This window comes from Neolamprologus brichardi, chromosome 12 (assembly GCF_056152115.1).
Source record: "Neolamprologus brichardi isolate AB-2024 chromosome 12, ASM5615211v1, whole genome shotgun sequence".
Classification (NCBI taxonomy): Eukaryota; Metazoa; Chordata; class Actinopteri; order Cichliformes; family Cichlidae; genus Neolamprologus; species Neolamprologus brichardi.
The window spans coordinates 18,500,040-18,517,368 of NC_142115.1; the positions used below are offsets into that span (position 1 = coordinate 18,500,040).

A 17,329-nucleotide genomic window follows, 5' to 3' on the forward strand; every position below is an offset into this window, starting at 1 on the left:
TATGTGTTTAAATTACAGTAAATATTTAAAATCAAATAAAAAAAACCCCCACAATTTTAGACATTAAATGTGCACATTTACAGCAGGTTTTACCAAATTAAAAACTAATTATCAGCTTTTATTCCAAAAACAGAATGAGATCTTGCTTTGGAGCATTTTAAATCAAACAACTACGCATTATAATAAAGGAAATCCCTTAAATATTCAGCACTGTCTCCTTTTCAGCGTAAGCTCATTGTCCATCGCACGTTGTCATGCATTCATCTGTAAATTAACCTTTGATACTCTTCTTTGTTTTGCTTTCAGAATACTTTATTGATGAGATGTAAACAGACAGTGTGACATTCCAGTGGGGATTACTAAAACCACCAAGAACATATAGCGGGATAATCCCGGTGGCCACCTGTGGTTTTCAACAGACATAAAGGTATCATCAAAAGCAGCAGCAAGAAGGTCCAGAATTCAGATGTAAAGGGTCAAATAATCCAAAGCTTCATTACTGTCTCATTGAAAACACACGGCGATGACCTAAGAACCTAAAGCTGATAGCAGATGTTAAGGACAATGTGAGCAAGTGAAGAAGCTTAAAGACAACATAACCTCATTAACCTGAAAATCAACCCTCAGGTAGTTTGGGCCACATAATATCTACACAATAAAAGGCTGCGTGAAAAAGAGGGAAAAAAACTTTGAGGGCCAAATTATCTTTTGCAAAATGCTAGTTTTGAAAGTTAAAATGAAAGAGACGGTTTCGAGTTTGTTTTCATAATAGAAAGAGGGAGGAAAACATCAGCAGGACATGATGAATAAGCATTAAGAAAGCAGTTATCGTTCCCTGGTTGTGACACCCTTTTTTTCTGGGTGTAGCATGTTGACCCCCTTTTTCTTCACTCTCACACTGAGCTGAGATCTGACTACAGCAGAGTCAAATTCAAGCTCAGGGAAAAGTGAGACTCTTTGTAAATTGCTTCCGTAGTCGTGCTCCAGATTCTCTACCGAGTTCTTCAGCTTATTAGCAGAAACACTTTTAGTTCCTGACATAGTCCCAGACAGTGTTAAGTGGCTGTTATCGCATGGCCACTGACACATCTGGGAAAAATCTATACAGCAACACAGAATGGAGAGAATTTGGGAAATGATTGTATCAGTAACTGCTTTTCACCCCTTTACTGTAAAGCAACTAGTCTCTTAGGAGATGTGGTAGGTAATTGTCACAGTTAAAGCAATCCAGATGCTGTGACGTGCTCTGGCTTTCTGAATTCACTTTCACAATCTAGGAGAGACCCTTGCATCATAATCTGGAGACACTTCCAGGACACTGCTGCCCGGCTGTCGCTGTTTTGGTCGTGTGTATCGCTGTGAGGCTGGAACTAGCTTACATAGCAAGATAGCAAGCAGAGAAAACCTGCTCATTAAAATGTTCGTGAATAGTCCCGGGCGCCATCTATTTCTTGAAAAGGAGGCTGGGAACAAGAGATGGAGAAAAAGAAGCAAATATTGTTTGAACCAGTAAAACATGCATCACATTTATATTTTATAGCTTTCCGTGTAATATTTAGCTGGACTAGAGAAATACAGTTCAATATAGTGCGATGACGCAGAATGAAATACATTAACTTTATATTCAACCCAACAAGTGAGAGAAGGAGGAGTGAAGCATGAAGCTCAAATCCTAGCCAACACACAAATATAAGCAGTTGTCAGATACTATTAATGTTTGTAGAGTTAAAGAAGTGCTGCTACAACAGGGGCATCATATATTAAATTAACTATATTTTATGATTTATAAAAACACAGAGAAGTTGATGTTATTATGACAACGCAATCCAAAACACCAACAGTAATCAGGGGACATTATATTTCACTTATCTGCGCCTCTTCTCACTGTGGACAAAGTGTGGAGAAGGTTGCTTTTCTCACTGCTGTTTTACATTAGTAGCATACAGGATGTAATATAAATCTGAGCCTCTTTATAGGCAGCAGTCCAACAACCTCAGCTCTTTCTACTGCAGCGCATCAGCCAGAGAAACCACAAAAGATATACTAGATTTCACTTTTTCAAATGTTTAGAGACAATGTTAAAAACCATTAAAAATCATTTTCCACAACTGATGAGTGCAAATAAAATTATGCCTCTTAATTAATCCTATTTATTAGGTGGAGACAGCAGCTACTCTCTAGCATGTGTGGCCCAGGGCCACTTCTAAGACCGCTGCTGTTAGAGGCTGGACTACTTTATACCTCTGTGGATTAATATAACCAGCAATATAAGAATACATATTTCATCTAAAAAATGTTCAGGCCTCAGTAGACAGACAGTTGGATGCTGGGAATTACACATAAGTGTTTTTTTTTTCTTTTTAAAACAGATGATGACGACAAAACGATGATTTAATCTTCCTTAATTTGGTGAAATGGAAAGAATGGGGAATAAAAAAAATCAGTAGATCGACCCACATCTGTCACTGTAGTGGTTTTACAGAACCTACAAATGGGGGGAAAAAAACTGCTGAATAAAACTTGAGGCTAAGAGGTTTCAAAGTGCCATAAAACTTTAATCCTGAAATGATTTCCATGCATCGATGTTAAACTTTGATTTGGGTCACATGGAACAACTTATTTATTAACCGACACAGGACCGGAGACATTGTGTGTCATGTTGGCACCATCTTTACATGGACTACTTGAAAATCTGCAACATATAACTGCACATTTTCTTAAAATTTAAGATCCAAATTCTTACAATTACACTTTTTTTTGTTTTCTTTTATTACAACTATATGTAAAGAGAGGTTCCACACAAAATTAACTTTAAGCAACTATGATATAAAATATACTGGTCCATTAACTGCATCATTTCTCTGACAAACCTGCAATTTAAAGTTGTTCAGAAGATCGTGGGCTCAAGGTGTGAAGCAACCTACGCTTCCGTTTCGGTTGCTCATCTTCATCGTCATCAGAAAAAGTCCGGTCAACGGGGATCCCTTCCCAGACCAGATTACGTCCTGCAAAGAGCACAAACAGTTGATACTTCACGTACAGAGAAACATACAGGCTATTAGAGTCTAATTTCATTTCTTTTTAGAATTACATTACAAAAGCCTAAATTCTTCAGCTTTATGGCTTACACTCATACTCTGTCAGTGTCACTTTTGGTGCAATTTTGGCAGTTCCAGGGCAAATTACCCCAGATTACCACTGTTAACCCCAGAGGGTTAACAGAACCTTCAGAGGTGTGATCGTTATCGGTAATTAAGATCTGGCATTCCTAACCATCTTGGTCACGCTACAATAGTTTATATACAGAAGGAAAAACACACCTGTTTGCCCTTCAACACTGCTGCTAGCCCATTCAAACGCAAAGATCGACAGATTGAGGCGCCACGTAAGAACAAAGACATACTTGGGCTGAACTGATTAAGAGCTAAAACTCAGTACTGTAATGGTAATGTTACTGCAGATTCAGTATTTACAGTTAGCTTAATGAAGGAGGTGTGGAGGCTGGTATTAGAGACCCATTATTCCTTTCCCTCAGAGGAGTCACATGTGTGTCCCTCAGGTGACATGCTTTTCTTTAACGTCCCTTTATTCTCCCACTGTCTCTATCTCTTTCTGTCTCTATCGCTCTTATCTTCAAGTTATCTCATTGTGAGCGATTCTTCCTATGGTGTCAGATGCTAAAACTCGAGGTCAAAGAGAGCCTTTGGCTCTGCTCAACATGGAAACACAGCCTGAGGCACAGAGGTCAACAGGGGGCAAATACGTCAAAGGGGAAATGTGTAGTCCACAGCGCTACCTGGAGTAATATCAGTGAGGTGTTTCATTATGTGTATGTTTCATGTTCATGGATCGGCGTAAAGGTGTCTATGAATTAATCGGTTGTTGTGGTTACGAATCTAATGCTAGCAGAGAGTGACACGAGCATATGGCTTTTTTCCACCACTGTGCTTTCGGCCAAGAGAAAAAACGCCCAAAGACTTTGGAAACACACCCATAATGTTAAAATGCTGAGAATAGAGACAGATTCATAAAGGCACATGTAGGTAAAAGCCTGGAGATGTCACTGACAAGCTGAAAATACAAGAAAGCATTATAAGACTCTTTTGGTCTGCAAACAACCGACTGTCTGAGCCAAGCCCCACACGGGCTAATCTACCTCCTCCATCCATCTTCACTGAAGCCAAGACGGGACACAGAGCACAGAGCAGAGGGTGCGTGTGCATGTGTTTGCGATTGAGAGCACAGAAAATAAGAGCCAAGCAACACAAAAACGGCTGAACGACATCAATGTGTTTTTCAACTGTATTCTCTCGGGGTGGTTTGAGTTTGGCTGCAACCACAAACAAAACCATTGATACAGTGATCTAGGTTTTCTCAGTAGATTGCAGCACTACAGTACAGGGGGGTATGACTCAGATGTGACGTTACTCCAGCACTGCGAGACGCAGGAAGGTGAAGACCACCTAATGGCCAACAGTGCTGAAGCAATCTCAACAGACTTGTGTGGGTTTATGACTCAAGTGTTTCCCAGAACCCTTCGACCAGAGGGTATGCGCTCTGCTTATGTGTGCTTTTAAGTTTATGTTCAACCCCTCACCCCCTTGCTTACGTACTCACTTACATTCAACTGTCAACTTTATTGGACAGTAAAATCAGTGAGAGGAAAGCGAAAACTCAAGGGCTTCACTTTGGTCCGCATCATTAGAAAATCAGATTGTGACCTATTACGTCAGAATACTGGGAAAGGGTGTAAATTTGTCATGTTCAATACTTGCACAACCTGCTCAATGACATGCTGCATGTGTTTTTGAGCAGCTACTGGAACACAAGGTTGTTTTGAGAAAAGCTGAAACGGCTTGTTTATACTTGGTGGAATACTGAAAAACCATTGCATTGGGCAAGATGGATTTGGGCTGTGGATCATTCCCCCATGTTGTTACATACCCCATTAACCTCCCTGTGAGTAGGAAAGGTTGGTGGTTGTCTGGTGACTGTTTTAAATTTGTATGCATTCTGTGTCAGTAGTTGTGGCGAATAACTGGTCACTCAGAGGTTGAGCGTACAGCAGTCTCATCCTCGGGGAAACCACATTTGATTGGGGCTGTTGTTCCTTCTGACACAAGCAAACACACCCATAAACACAGACACACACACCTGTAATGAGGATAGTTGGCTCCAGAGAGGGTTGGATGCTCTGACTGGTCTCCTCTCCTCTGTCCGGAGTGCCTTCACCTTGAGTTGTGAGATTGTCACTGAAAGAATTTACAGAAGAAGAAGTGTTTCCTGTAACGCCCACAAACTGAATCCTCAGTCAGACAAGTGGATATGCTTTAGAAACTACAGCAGAGTATCTCATTTTACTCTGCGTTTGAGTACTCATCTTTCACTGTTAAATATTACTGACCACAAAGGACAGTGGCGCAGCCAGACATGTGAGCAGAAACTATGAGTAAAATCTTCCATACTCTGCACCCTGTAGTGGCCTGTAATGATGAAAGCTATTTAACAAGCCTGACTAAAAACAAGTCAGCCAAAGCCAGAGGTGTGGCAAGCACACATGTGATTCTGACAGCACTTGGTTGAGTTTCTTAGAAAACAAAACTTGCAATGTGGATGTAAAACAAAGACAGGAACGTTTTGATTGATTCTATGTTTGGCCAAAATCTAAATACATAATTCCACGTATTTACAACACAGTGCATAGGGAGAGTACCCCTTTCAGGTGAAGGCTGCTCCACTGAAAATCAAAGGGTGAAATCATTTTAAACTGACTGAAAACTTTACTGGACATTACCAGACTAGGACCTACTTGTTACTTGTTAACGTGTAACTACAGAAATTGACTGAATTTACAAAAACCTGTCAATCAATTTAAAATTAGCATTTTGTTTTAGAATGAATGATTATTATTTTAAACAATCACCTGATGATACTGGTTTCTGAAATTTAAAAAAGAACTGTCTGTTTTTGTCCATCTTAGATTAAAAGTTAAATGAACTGTAGCTTATTCAAAACCAATCATCAAAATTCTAAGAAAAGCTTATATTTTTTAGTTGCCTCTGTTCAAATGTGCATTTTGGGACATTAGTTGATACACAGGTAAAACCCTTCTATGGACATAACATACAACATTCAGTTGTTTCTGTCCTTAAATTGGACTTTTAAGGCAGATAACAGTATAACAGCACTCGATGCAGACCTTTGTACACCCTCCTCGTCGCTCGGATGGTTGTCCGAGTTTCGAAGCCTTTTGACAGCCTCCTGCAGACCTCTGATCTTGGCCTTCTTCTCGTTCAGCACCATGACAAAACGTGAGTACAGTTCCCTCTCTAACGCTTCTTTTTTCTGAACCTGATGCTTGAGCCTGGTGAGAAAAACACGTGCATATGACAACAATATTCTGCGTGGAGGTTTCATGCTCTTGTCGGCTATCTGATAGTAATTTGCAAAGGTGAATGACGCTAATCCGAAAAGTCCCGTGTGAACCTCATGCTGTACTCTGGAGAGAAATCAACAAGCGAATAAACAACAGCACATTTTATTTTAATTTTATATGCCAGGCATTAATAAAATTGAAGACATGTGAATCACTTGAAGTAATTTCCGAGAAATTACAAACCCAGCTCGCAATAATGGGTGGATCCCAGAATATTCTCAAATGGGCGACCAGTGATGATGTCATACTGGGTGATTTTTGTGGATATAAACAAGCTGGCAACTTAAAGAGAAAAAGGAGTGTGCATGCATCAACAATAAATACCAGCCCAGAACATCTTAAGAAAATTATGAGATTCTGTTGAATTATTTCTCTCATTATCCTTACTGTCCGAGTATTCGCTGGTGATCCTGCTTCAATTTACAGCTTTGCTCCAACAATCGTGAGTTTTCTGTCTCCAGATCTGTGCTGCGCTTTAGGGACTGTCCAATCATCTCACAGGTCAGCTCCAGAGGGTCTGGAGATGGCTGGAGCTCCACAGAGCCCAAGTGCACCTGAAACAAGGAGGAAAAGAAGCTCAGCGACAGAAAGTGAAATGAGACAGCAAGACAAAGTTTGGTTTGCAAGTCATTGGAGAAGATAGACTCAGTCTTTCTTCTTCTGCACTGAGAAGTAACTTCCACTTGCCTCCCTTTGAGGGCAACCAACAAACAGGACAGGTTTACAACTACCTCTGAAGTACCTGGGGATCCTCTGCTAGAAGTTAGGAGTGACCTGGGAAAGTCGCATCTGGCATCAAAATCATGACTACGAAAATGATCCATCACTAGCTTCCAGAATCAGTTCACTGTGAAAAATGAGTAAGCTTCACACTTCTATCATTACAATGAGTCTACAGTACAACGTACCACAAATATTACATAAGATTTTCTCTGAAGCAGGAGAGTTTTTTTTCAGATGATGAGGAGTGTCCTTCTGTCTGGGAGAAACAGAAGATGAATTCACTGGTCACCTGCAAAGTATGCGAGGGGAGAGCAAAGTTTCCTCTCTGTTGGTTTTTGTCGGCGAGTCTTTGGAATCGCAGGCAGGCTTCATATGTGATAAAACATTCCTCATTTGGATTGCATCTTGGCTCTTAGTCACACGCCAGGGCTGAGGCAAAAAGCAGTGAGCAAAGAAATGGAGAAATTCTAACTTTTAGGTGATGTGTCGTTTTTTTTAAAGAGGAAAATGTTATCCTAATTAACAATAGAAACAATGTTTAATACGATTCATATCATATAGCTGTATTATCTTTGCTTGTTACCTTGGAGATGTTTCCATTTACACACCTACACATAAGTACTCCTCATAAAGAAGTGAAAAACCAGAAGGTAATGAGGTGTTAAATCTTCACTTAGCTGCGTGAGGTCGCAGACCCACTGCAATAAAGCCACCATCTTCAAAAGCTCTCATAAAATACTTGTCATTTTTGTCCTGGGCTGATTCTGTCCTGGCAGGCCACACACCTGTTTTCTCCTTTTCTGTTGAACCTGAACATGTGTTACTGAGCAGACAGTGGCTTCATATTGCCCCCAGTTTTATATCCTAAGCACTACTGTGCCCTGGTGCCTTTCGTTCAGTTTCAAAATTTTCCGTCTTCTCTTTTCTCTTCTTCTATGAAGGTATTTCACACTCCCATCAGCACCAGCTGTACTCTGTGTTCAGTAGTGGTTGAATGTGGTCTTTTAGGGCCTTGAACACTAACTGTTAATGGCTGTTACAAAACTCTGACAATAACAAAGACATTTTATAGGAACAGGGCAAACTAGGCGTGTTCCACAAAGCATGTTCGGCTAGCTTGAGAAAAACTAAGATCCCAGTCAGAAAAAAGTGCCATCAAGATGGTAGTTATCAGCTTTCTTTGCTAACCTGGAGTTTGGAGCTCCATGTGCACTCACATTAATTATAACGCATTGTTTGACTGGTGCTGCAAATAAGGCGAGCAACCAGGCCTAAAGCGGCAGAAAAACATTCATTTATAATAATAATAATAATAATAATAATAATAATAATAATAATAATAATAATAATAATAATAAACGCTTAATAGCACGCAGTGTGATCAGCTCTGACTCTGTCCCATTGTTACATGTTCCAAGAACACGTAGGAATTGCTTTAGTTTGTTGCCAAACCAAAGTGAAATGAATTCTGTTGCTTGATTTAATTCTGGGTGGTAAATTGCTTACAAATGAAACTGATCAGTTTTCTGATCCGTGACCTAGAAGCTGTAATTCCAGCAGTGTAAAAAAAAAAAAAACTGCAGCTGTTTATGACTAAACACTATCTTACATTTTCTGCTTGACCATCTGAACATAAATGCATGCAAACAAGAGTGTACTCAACTTTTCTCGCTGACCCATCTCACTTTGTAGTCAAACCCTCTGGACTACTTTTTAAAGCAGGAAGTACAACATCAAAGCAGAGGCCCTTTCACAAAATGACCAAGACACAGACGTTATACATTAAACATGACAGGAACATCAGTGAGTACACCCCAGTGAAATATCACTTAAATATAAATCGGCTCCAGCGTGTATCGCCTATCAATAACAACAACAGTAGAATATTTCCTTATTCAAAGACAAACAGAACATAATTGAATGCACTTCTTTCAATCTACAACATAATTAAATCTGCATTTTCTCTCACAGGAGAGAAAATATAAAAAACCTGTGACCACTGAAGCAAAATTATGCTTCATATAGTCTAACATAACACTGACATAAAATGGCCCCAAAACACTACATTTTTCTCAGTTTTGGGCCTTGGACTTGGAAGGGTGTTTGTCTCTGTACATCCATATCAAGACTCCATCAGTGTGCAAAACTTCACAAATATGGAAAAGACTACAGGGAGATTGATGACTACCAAAAAATCAGTGGCAGCAGTAATCAAGCCATGTAGCCATGTAAGCCAGCTGAGTGTAGGCATGGAGCTCCATTTACCCCGCCTGCGTCTTATTTGGTAATTTGTTTGGATTGTTATAAACTGTGCCAGTTTACACTTGGCACACTGCTCTCCTCTGGTGTCTGCGTGGTCTGGTAGATGCTGATTTCCAGACTATGTTAACGCACAGCTGTTTTCTGCCTGCGATGGCCTGACGACAGTTCTCCAGGGTGGACCCTCCCTCTTGTGCTGCGATGGCTGGCATAAACTCAAGCACTGTCAAACCATCTGGTTCTGTGACTGCACTATTAGATTAAAGCATTATTAAACTATTAGATTTCAAAATCTTGTTCAACTTTAAACTTGTATTCTGTATTACTGGTGACTGTCCAAACACAAGGACCTCTTTCAATATCATTTGCCAATACATTTATTATACAGTGATAATTATTTAACTTGCACAAGTTTTGGGGAGTAAAACTGTAATGCAAAAGTTCAGCTTCGCCAGCGTCTATGTCGACAGTGCTCAGACTGATCACAATAAATGGAATCAGGACTTAGAGAAGACCACCCGGATACTATTCCCAAGAACTCGTAAAAAAGTGGAGCAACACCGGTGATCCAGTGCAGCCTCTTCTAGCAGGTGGAACTTGTGTGAGCATTAGAATTTATCAACAAGTTGACATAGCTGTGATTCAGTTATTGTGCAAGTTAAAGTCCACTGTTAAGATTAAACAATGAGATGTGTGTAGATAGAGTAAGAATGGGAATTTTTCTGCAAAATGTGAATGTTAACAGAGGGAAGTGATAAAGGTACTGTGACGATGTACCAACTTGTATAGTATGACAGGGTACATGCAAAATTTTACACTAATGGGCATCATGGGCATAAATGTCATGGTAATTTGGGGCTTTTCATGATTTATTGGTTCCTTTTTCAGGGTAGAATGAATGTACAGGATACATTTTCAATGACTTCAAAAAAACAAGAATTGAGCGCACAAGTTTGAATTTATTTTGGATTTTCTCTAATCTACACAATGTCCCTTAGCACAGCGGTCCCCAACCATTTTTGCGCCACGGACCGGTTTATGCCCGACAATATTTTCACGGACCGGCCTTTAAGGTGTCGCGGATAAATACAACAAAATAAAACTAGAACCGGTACCGAAAAAAAGAAGATTTATTCATAACACACGTGAAAAGACCTAGGAAAACCGAGTTAACGATAAAAACAATAACAAAATAACGCTGAAAACCGACAAAAACCTTGAAAACCATACATTTCACACCTGAGCCTCAACTCTTGCGGCCCGGTACCAAACGACCCACGGACCGGTACCGGTCCGAGGCCCGGGGGTTGGGGACCGCTGCTTTAGCAAGTTGCACACAGACCAGATGCTTTTGGTAGCCATCAACAAGTTTCTGGCATAATTCTGGCTGGATGTTTGATCACTATTCTTGGCAGAATTAGTAAACTTCAGTTAAATTGGTTTGATTCCTGGCATTGGCCCAGTCTTTAAGCCTAGTACACACATTTTCAATAGACATACAGTTGTGGCTTTGGTAGGCGATTCCAGAAGCTTACAAGAGTTGATTTTTAACAATTGCAGATTCCAAGATCATCAGTTCAAACAATTGTACGTGCATATTATTGCATGTGATGTGGAAACAAGAAGCCCGGATAACTTCTGACAGCAAGTAAAGACAGAAGGGAAGTTTGAGAAAAGATCAAACTCCTCCTTGACTTACACTCTAGAGGAAAGGCTCCTGCAATACATCAGCTCCATGATAACAGATAATATAAAGGCTCTGTTGAGTACTCTAATATACCTATGTGTGTTATGTTATGCTGAAGAATGTTGTTCCCTAGATTTTCTCTCAATCTATAATAATGCTGAACTTTATCTTCGATGATTTAGACACGGGCTCACAAATCTTCCTAACCAACATGTCAACATTGTATTACCCTAATAAGACACTAGACAGAGACATCTAAAGTGCTGGAAGAACAACCTTTATTTACAGGATTAACTTTAGAAATGGAACTCTGGAGCTGGAGCTGCTGTTTATTTATTCTCCTCCTTTTTTTAAATACCAAAGGTAGTGTTTTTTCACTGTCTTTAGTCAAAGGTTATCTGAGAAGACCCACTGCAGTAAACACATCACCAAATATTTAACATTACTCTATGGAAGTCATAAGACGTATTGTACACTAAACAGAGGTATAAATATGAAAATGCAGCAAAGCAAGATACAAATATCTACATATCAGTGACAGACAGAAATAAATATTTCTGTAAGTGATCAACGTTAAAACACAGCAATGGACTAGAAGTGCTTTTTTTTCTTATTTTCTTGAGCTTGGGCTCCTCTCCTGGGAAACAGAGATAAAGTTAAAGGTCAGTCTGCACACTGCTGCCAGCCACTGCAAAGATGTGGGAGGTCAGACTGTTTGTCTCTGATGCACAACCCACTACCACATTTTTGTTGCTGAACTGAAACAACACTAAAATAAGCAAACTGCTCACAGCAGTTGTTTCAGCCTCTAACGATTATTCAATATATGTCTTATAACACTTAACTTTTTGGACAGAGAGACACGGATAAATTCACTCAAATTAAATGAGATGCTTCATACAGCTAGTTTCTTCTGACATTGCAAGCGATGAATAATCTATATACTGTGGATGTACAATCTTCTTCTATGTATGCAAATTTGTCCAACATTTCAATGTGGTCCAGTGTGTGTGGTCTAGGTGTTTGTTTATGTTAGTCTGTGTGAGTGTGTGTATGTCTCCAGCTTGCAAACCAGACCATAAGGTCAAATGTTGACATAGGTGTGGAGGACAAAGCCAGAAGAACACAGTCCCACTGGAAATGATACCATAACACACTGTGGCCACAGAGGACTGAAAGCTTTCCATGTCACTCCATCTGGCACACCGCTGGAGATCTAAAAGGTAATATGGCCCTAAGGATAAAAAAAGTACCTTGGTTTAACAACTGGTGACCAATGATACGAAGAAATGCAATGCAGGGCAAATGCGCTCATGTTTATCTAAATCCTAATAAAAACACAGTGAACATGTCCCTGATAAAGTTTTTTTTTTTAATTCTTTATCTGGAAATAACTATTGTGTCTTAGGGACCAGGGAAGTGAGTGGGTGATCACTGAGCACACGATACAAAGAGACAGTGTGCAAGAGTGGGCACGGACACTGACGTCTGGGCATTGAAGCAGAGATCAGTTTGTCCCTTATCCGCTCTGCAGAGGCGTGAGGCCAGGAAGTGGAGGGCGAAAGCAATGAGTCCATCCCGATAAGACACACTTTCACATATGCTGCAAGGACGATGTGGCGCGGAACTAACTGGAGTGTAGATACCGTAGGAAAATACTTAATGGTCACTTCGGTTTGCAGCAGAACAGGAACAACAGTCGTTCTAAGCACTGATTGTCATTCAAATTGTAGAGGGTACAACTACAAACCTGACTACGATTGCAGAAAGCTGCAGGTGGCACCGGCAGGAGAAACGTGTTGGTGGATCAGACTCTTCTGTGTGGTCAGTGTTCAAATCTGGCTTCCAGCTGTGCCACAATTTCCCAGACTTCAATGGGACTGCAAAAGCTAAAGATGCAACCAATTTGTCCTCATTTTTGCTATTGGTGTTTGAGTCAGTGCACTTTTTGTTTGTTTTTTTGTGTGTTTGTTTTTAAACTCAAACCACAATAAAAGCATTTGGCCAACTTCGTGGCAATGAAAGATTTGCAATTACAAAAATGAGTTTAGGGAATTCTCTGCTCTAGCCAAACAATTCTATTGTTAACGTTGTATACAATAATGCAGCGCTATGACAAACCCATTATGTACACACACATACACACACACATACAAAAAATTATCAGTTATCCAGGGGCTTCCTGTGATTTTCTAAAACCTGTCACTTTCACTTTAGGTCGTATTTCAGCGCCAGCCTCGAAGCACCGGGATTTGGACTGTAATTTTTGACAGCTGACAGAAGATGATTGAAGCCACAAGCGAACGAATGGGACACAGATGTGTCCATGTTTTCTGTTTGTCAAATAAAAGTTATCGAGTAGTTCACTGGGGACTCCAGCTGTGCAGTTTAACACCAACCACAAATTTCACTGGAGGAGCCTAAGTTCTCTTATTCTTGAGTATAAATTTATCCATTATGTACTTGAACATGACAGATTAAAATTGTCAGCAAATCATGTGCATGATCATTTTCTAAGAGATGGGTACTTGGAATGAAAATCTGAATTCCAAATTAGAAAGAAGATCCTGTAAATGACCAAAAGTGAAAGCTTCATAGATAAAAAAAAAGATAATAAGTTAACCATAGTAATTCTTCCATAGTTAATCAGCCATTCATTAGCAATTTTTACACAGCTTTTTGTGTGCTTGCCTTAAGTTGTCCTTGGCTTTATGTTCAAAGATTTTTAGTATTTTTTTTTTATTATTATGTATCTTTTGTCATTGAGAAGCTTCAGTCCAGTGGAGATCTGACACAGGGCCTGAAAGATGCATTTGCCAATTGCCAAAACGCCAATATATAAAGAGTAGATCATGAGAGAGGTACAACAGTGAGTGCCCACAGCCATCTGCAAAACATGTTGGAGGCTCTGTCATGGTTTGGGGCAACATTTCAGCCAGTGCAGTGGTGTTGAGGAACACTGAAAAATACTGTGAGATTTTGATTCACTGCGCAATAACATCTGTAAACCACCTGATTAGCAACAGCTTCATTTTTCCAGCATGAGAATGATCCCAAACACACTGCCACAGTGGAGGACCATCGGTAATTGATTGGCCTCCCCAGAGCCTGGACCTCAAAATTATTGAATCAGTGTGACATCATGTCGGCAGAGAACAGAACAAAAAGCAGCCAACATCCAAAGAAAAGCTTTGCATTTCCTTCAAGAAGCCTCTCTACTTCAAGATTAGGTTGCAAACTTTCCTTTTTGATAAAGCATGTGGTTAGGGCTGGATCAAGTGACCCTGAATTCTCCCTTAGTCGTGTTGCAGCTTGCTGGGGGCTTCCCATGATACACTGAGCGCTTCTTCTTCACACACCTCTTTTCGTTCACTACGTATTTATGCACCATTTTGCATTTAACCATTAGTTATTATTAATCTCCGGCTCTCTTCCACAGTGTATATTCTATCCTGTCTCTTGAAATGGAATTGAATTAAAAACTACTACACTACCACTACTAGTACATGTAACACACACTCCTATTTGTAAACTTTCACTGCATGTACAAGCTTAGCGTGAGAAAATGTCTTTGCATGGAGAATCATTAACTTTTAAATGAAGTTGTTAAAAAATTTATTTTCTTATGATATAAAATAGAAGCTATGAAGAGATCAAAGGAGCTTGCAAAGAAAAGCGTCTGGACTTCTTTAAGTTACTTGAAGACGTTTTACCTCTCATCCGAGAGGCTTCTTCAGTTCTAAGGTCAAATGGTGGAGAGTCCCAGATATAAACCTAGTGGGAGTGTCCCCCCACAAGAGATCAATCTAATAAAAATGGAAACAACTTACTGTAGCACAGAAATGCAGCTGACTGAGGCAGGTAAAAAATACACTAAAATAGTAAAAAACCACACTCTTAGATGACAGTATGGCAGTAAATTAACAAGTGACCTATCCAAAATCTTAGGTTTGTGGATTTAACACATTTGCAGAAGACTTAAGTTAGAGTTCAGTGCTGGATTTTTGACAGATGTGTACTTAAACAGACATTAAGGAGGAGATTATGTCTAACTTATGTGTGTAAAACACCTGCTTAGCTGTAGTTTAACATGAAACAGCCGACTGTATTCATCATTACATCGTCTGAGGTCATAATCATAAAATATTAACGTCATGTCAAGTCTACCACCTGTTGAGTCTCCACCTTCTTGCACCCTCAAATTAGCCGCGAGAAATATGTTAAACTTTCTAACCTCTGACATATAAATAATGGGGGCAGTACGAAGGCAGATTAGGAAAAAATACCATGAATAGAAGGCGTAAGAATAATGGGAATTTGCACGTTATATAAAATTTGGTCATGATGGGTTTTCTTCTACCACACACATTCTGCACATTGTGAAGATAACTGCAGTCATGGAGAATTGATAATAATTTTTTTAAAGTATACAGAGGACTGCGCAATTTTAGGCAACTGCCAATCATTTTCTGTGGTCCTGCAAGAATCCTGCATGAATTAATTCCAGTAGACATTTTCACACCTGCAATCCAGCACTGAATTTTTCTCTACAGACGCAGGTACATGTAGGAACGCAAATGTCTGATGTAGATCACACACAGCAGCTCCCTCACCTCCATCTCTAAACAACGTCCCGACCTGATTTACCCAAAACTGTTGCGAAACTGTTTGAAAACAGCTGGTGACTTAATGAAGTGTAATGAGGCATTTTTAATGGAGAGCATAAGGTGTTACAATAATCAAGGCATCTTAAAGTATGTGTAAATTACTGTTAACATCAGTAATGTACTGTAGGATGTGTATGTTCTCAGTCATCCAGGTCATGGTAAAGAAAAGCGACTTGACTTCTTTAAGTTTCTTGAAGAGGTGAAAGGTTATTGTAGGACCTAGTATCCTTACTACATCAACAATAATAATAAGCAAGACATTGTTAATTATGTTTTGCTTTTTGATTTCAAAACTGAGCTACATGTGTATTTCTGTGTCTGAATGAGCGACCACTTGCTCAACAGCTTTGTCAAGTGTGGTATGCAAAGGCTGATGGCCTCAGAGCCTTTTTTTTAAACCAACAGTATGTCTGCACATGTTTGGACATGGACACATGCATGCAAAGGCCCTGTTGCCCACAATAGTAGAGATAAAGAAAGCCAAGAGGATCTGAAGAAAGAAAGAGGGTCTAATCAACTGTCTTTTAAAATGGCTGGATGAGGATGGCCCTCTCCATAAATCTGAGTTTTATGGTTACTACAGTGTTCCTAACCTCCTGGGGTTCTTCCTTTGCCAGCACAGCATTACAAGATCCCAAAGTAACCTCCTCCTCAGAGGCAGAATCTCACAGTTTGAAAAAAATAACATCAAAATCAACCGCCATGGCCTGTGCTTCATCAAGCGTGTCATTCCTGCCTGCCTGAGCAGAGCATACAACATGTGTTTCTAAACTTTTTCAGTATTCGTCAGTGACTGTTGCATAAATTTAACATTGCAACAGTGTGACCCATAATTATCTTTCCTTGTAACAAACCTTTAGTGAGAAGCCTTTTTCTTGTTTTCCAGCTACAGCCATTAGACCACTAACTAATAACACTACCTTTGGATGACTGGTAACAAACTGCACTGAATACTTCCTGTCTGTAGCCTGAAGGCCACCAAGCCTTTCTAATTCTCCTTTAATGTGGGGAAACTATAAACCTTATCTTTTCAACGGTCCCTTGTAAAAACCAAAAAGAAAGAAAAAAAGGAAAATCAAGAAGACTTCCTTTCGATTTTGTTGTGTGTTGTTAGATGTTCTCAGGGAACAGTGACAAGAGGGGAGTCCATGATGCTGTGGAAGATGGAGTACTGATAATACATCATGTTTTACTCAGTACACATTGTGCCACTCATCCATAAGATTGGGGTCTATCGTTGAGCCCCATCACTGAGGCCTCTGCTTCAAAGCTACAGGCAAGGAAAATTACAACTGCTGCACTTTTTACACTTGTGCCACATCCATTCAATGTATGAAACAGCAGCATTTTCTCTTCATTTGTTAAGGACATTTAGGCTGAAAACAACCCTGCATTAAAATATTTATCCCCGTGTTAGGACGACTACATAAAAGACTGACATCTCATCAGCTGTCATTCAAAACAAGCTCTCTTTTTACTTGCTTTCACAGAACGAAGGGTAGTTTAGTGGGGCACTTGCTCAAGTTAAGCATTTACTTCCTGCCTCACTATGAAAGA

The 17,329-nt window shown here is 39.8% G+C and overlaps 1 protein-coding gene across 2 annotated transcripts in view; it reads right to left on the minus strand.

Annotated features, from left to right (window-relative positions):
• LOC102795525 (DNA repair protein XRCC4-like) overlaps positions 1 to 17,329 on the minus strand; it is a 24,704-nt gene continuing 7,375 nt past the window's right edge. For both annotated transcript variants that reach the window (XM_087849072.1, XM_006784129.3), the window contains 5 exons: positions 6,824 to 6,990; positions 6,200 to 6,364; positions 5,155 to 5,252; positions 2,871 to 3,005; positions 1 to 1,463 (listed from right to left, as the gene is read on the minus strand). In XM_087849072.1, coding sequence (XP_087705198.1) covers positions 2,878 to 3,005; positions 5,155 to 5,252; positions 6,200 to 6,364; positions 6,824 to 6,990 — 558 coding nt within the window. In that variant the 3' untranslated portion in view covers positions 1 to 1,463; positions 2,871 to 2,877. The remainder of the gene's footprint in view (positions 1,464 to 2,870; positions 3,006 to 5,154; positions 5,253 to 6,199; positions 6,365 to 6,823; positions 6,991 to 17,329) is intronic.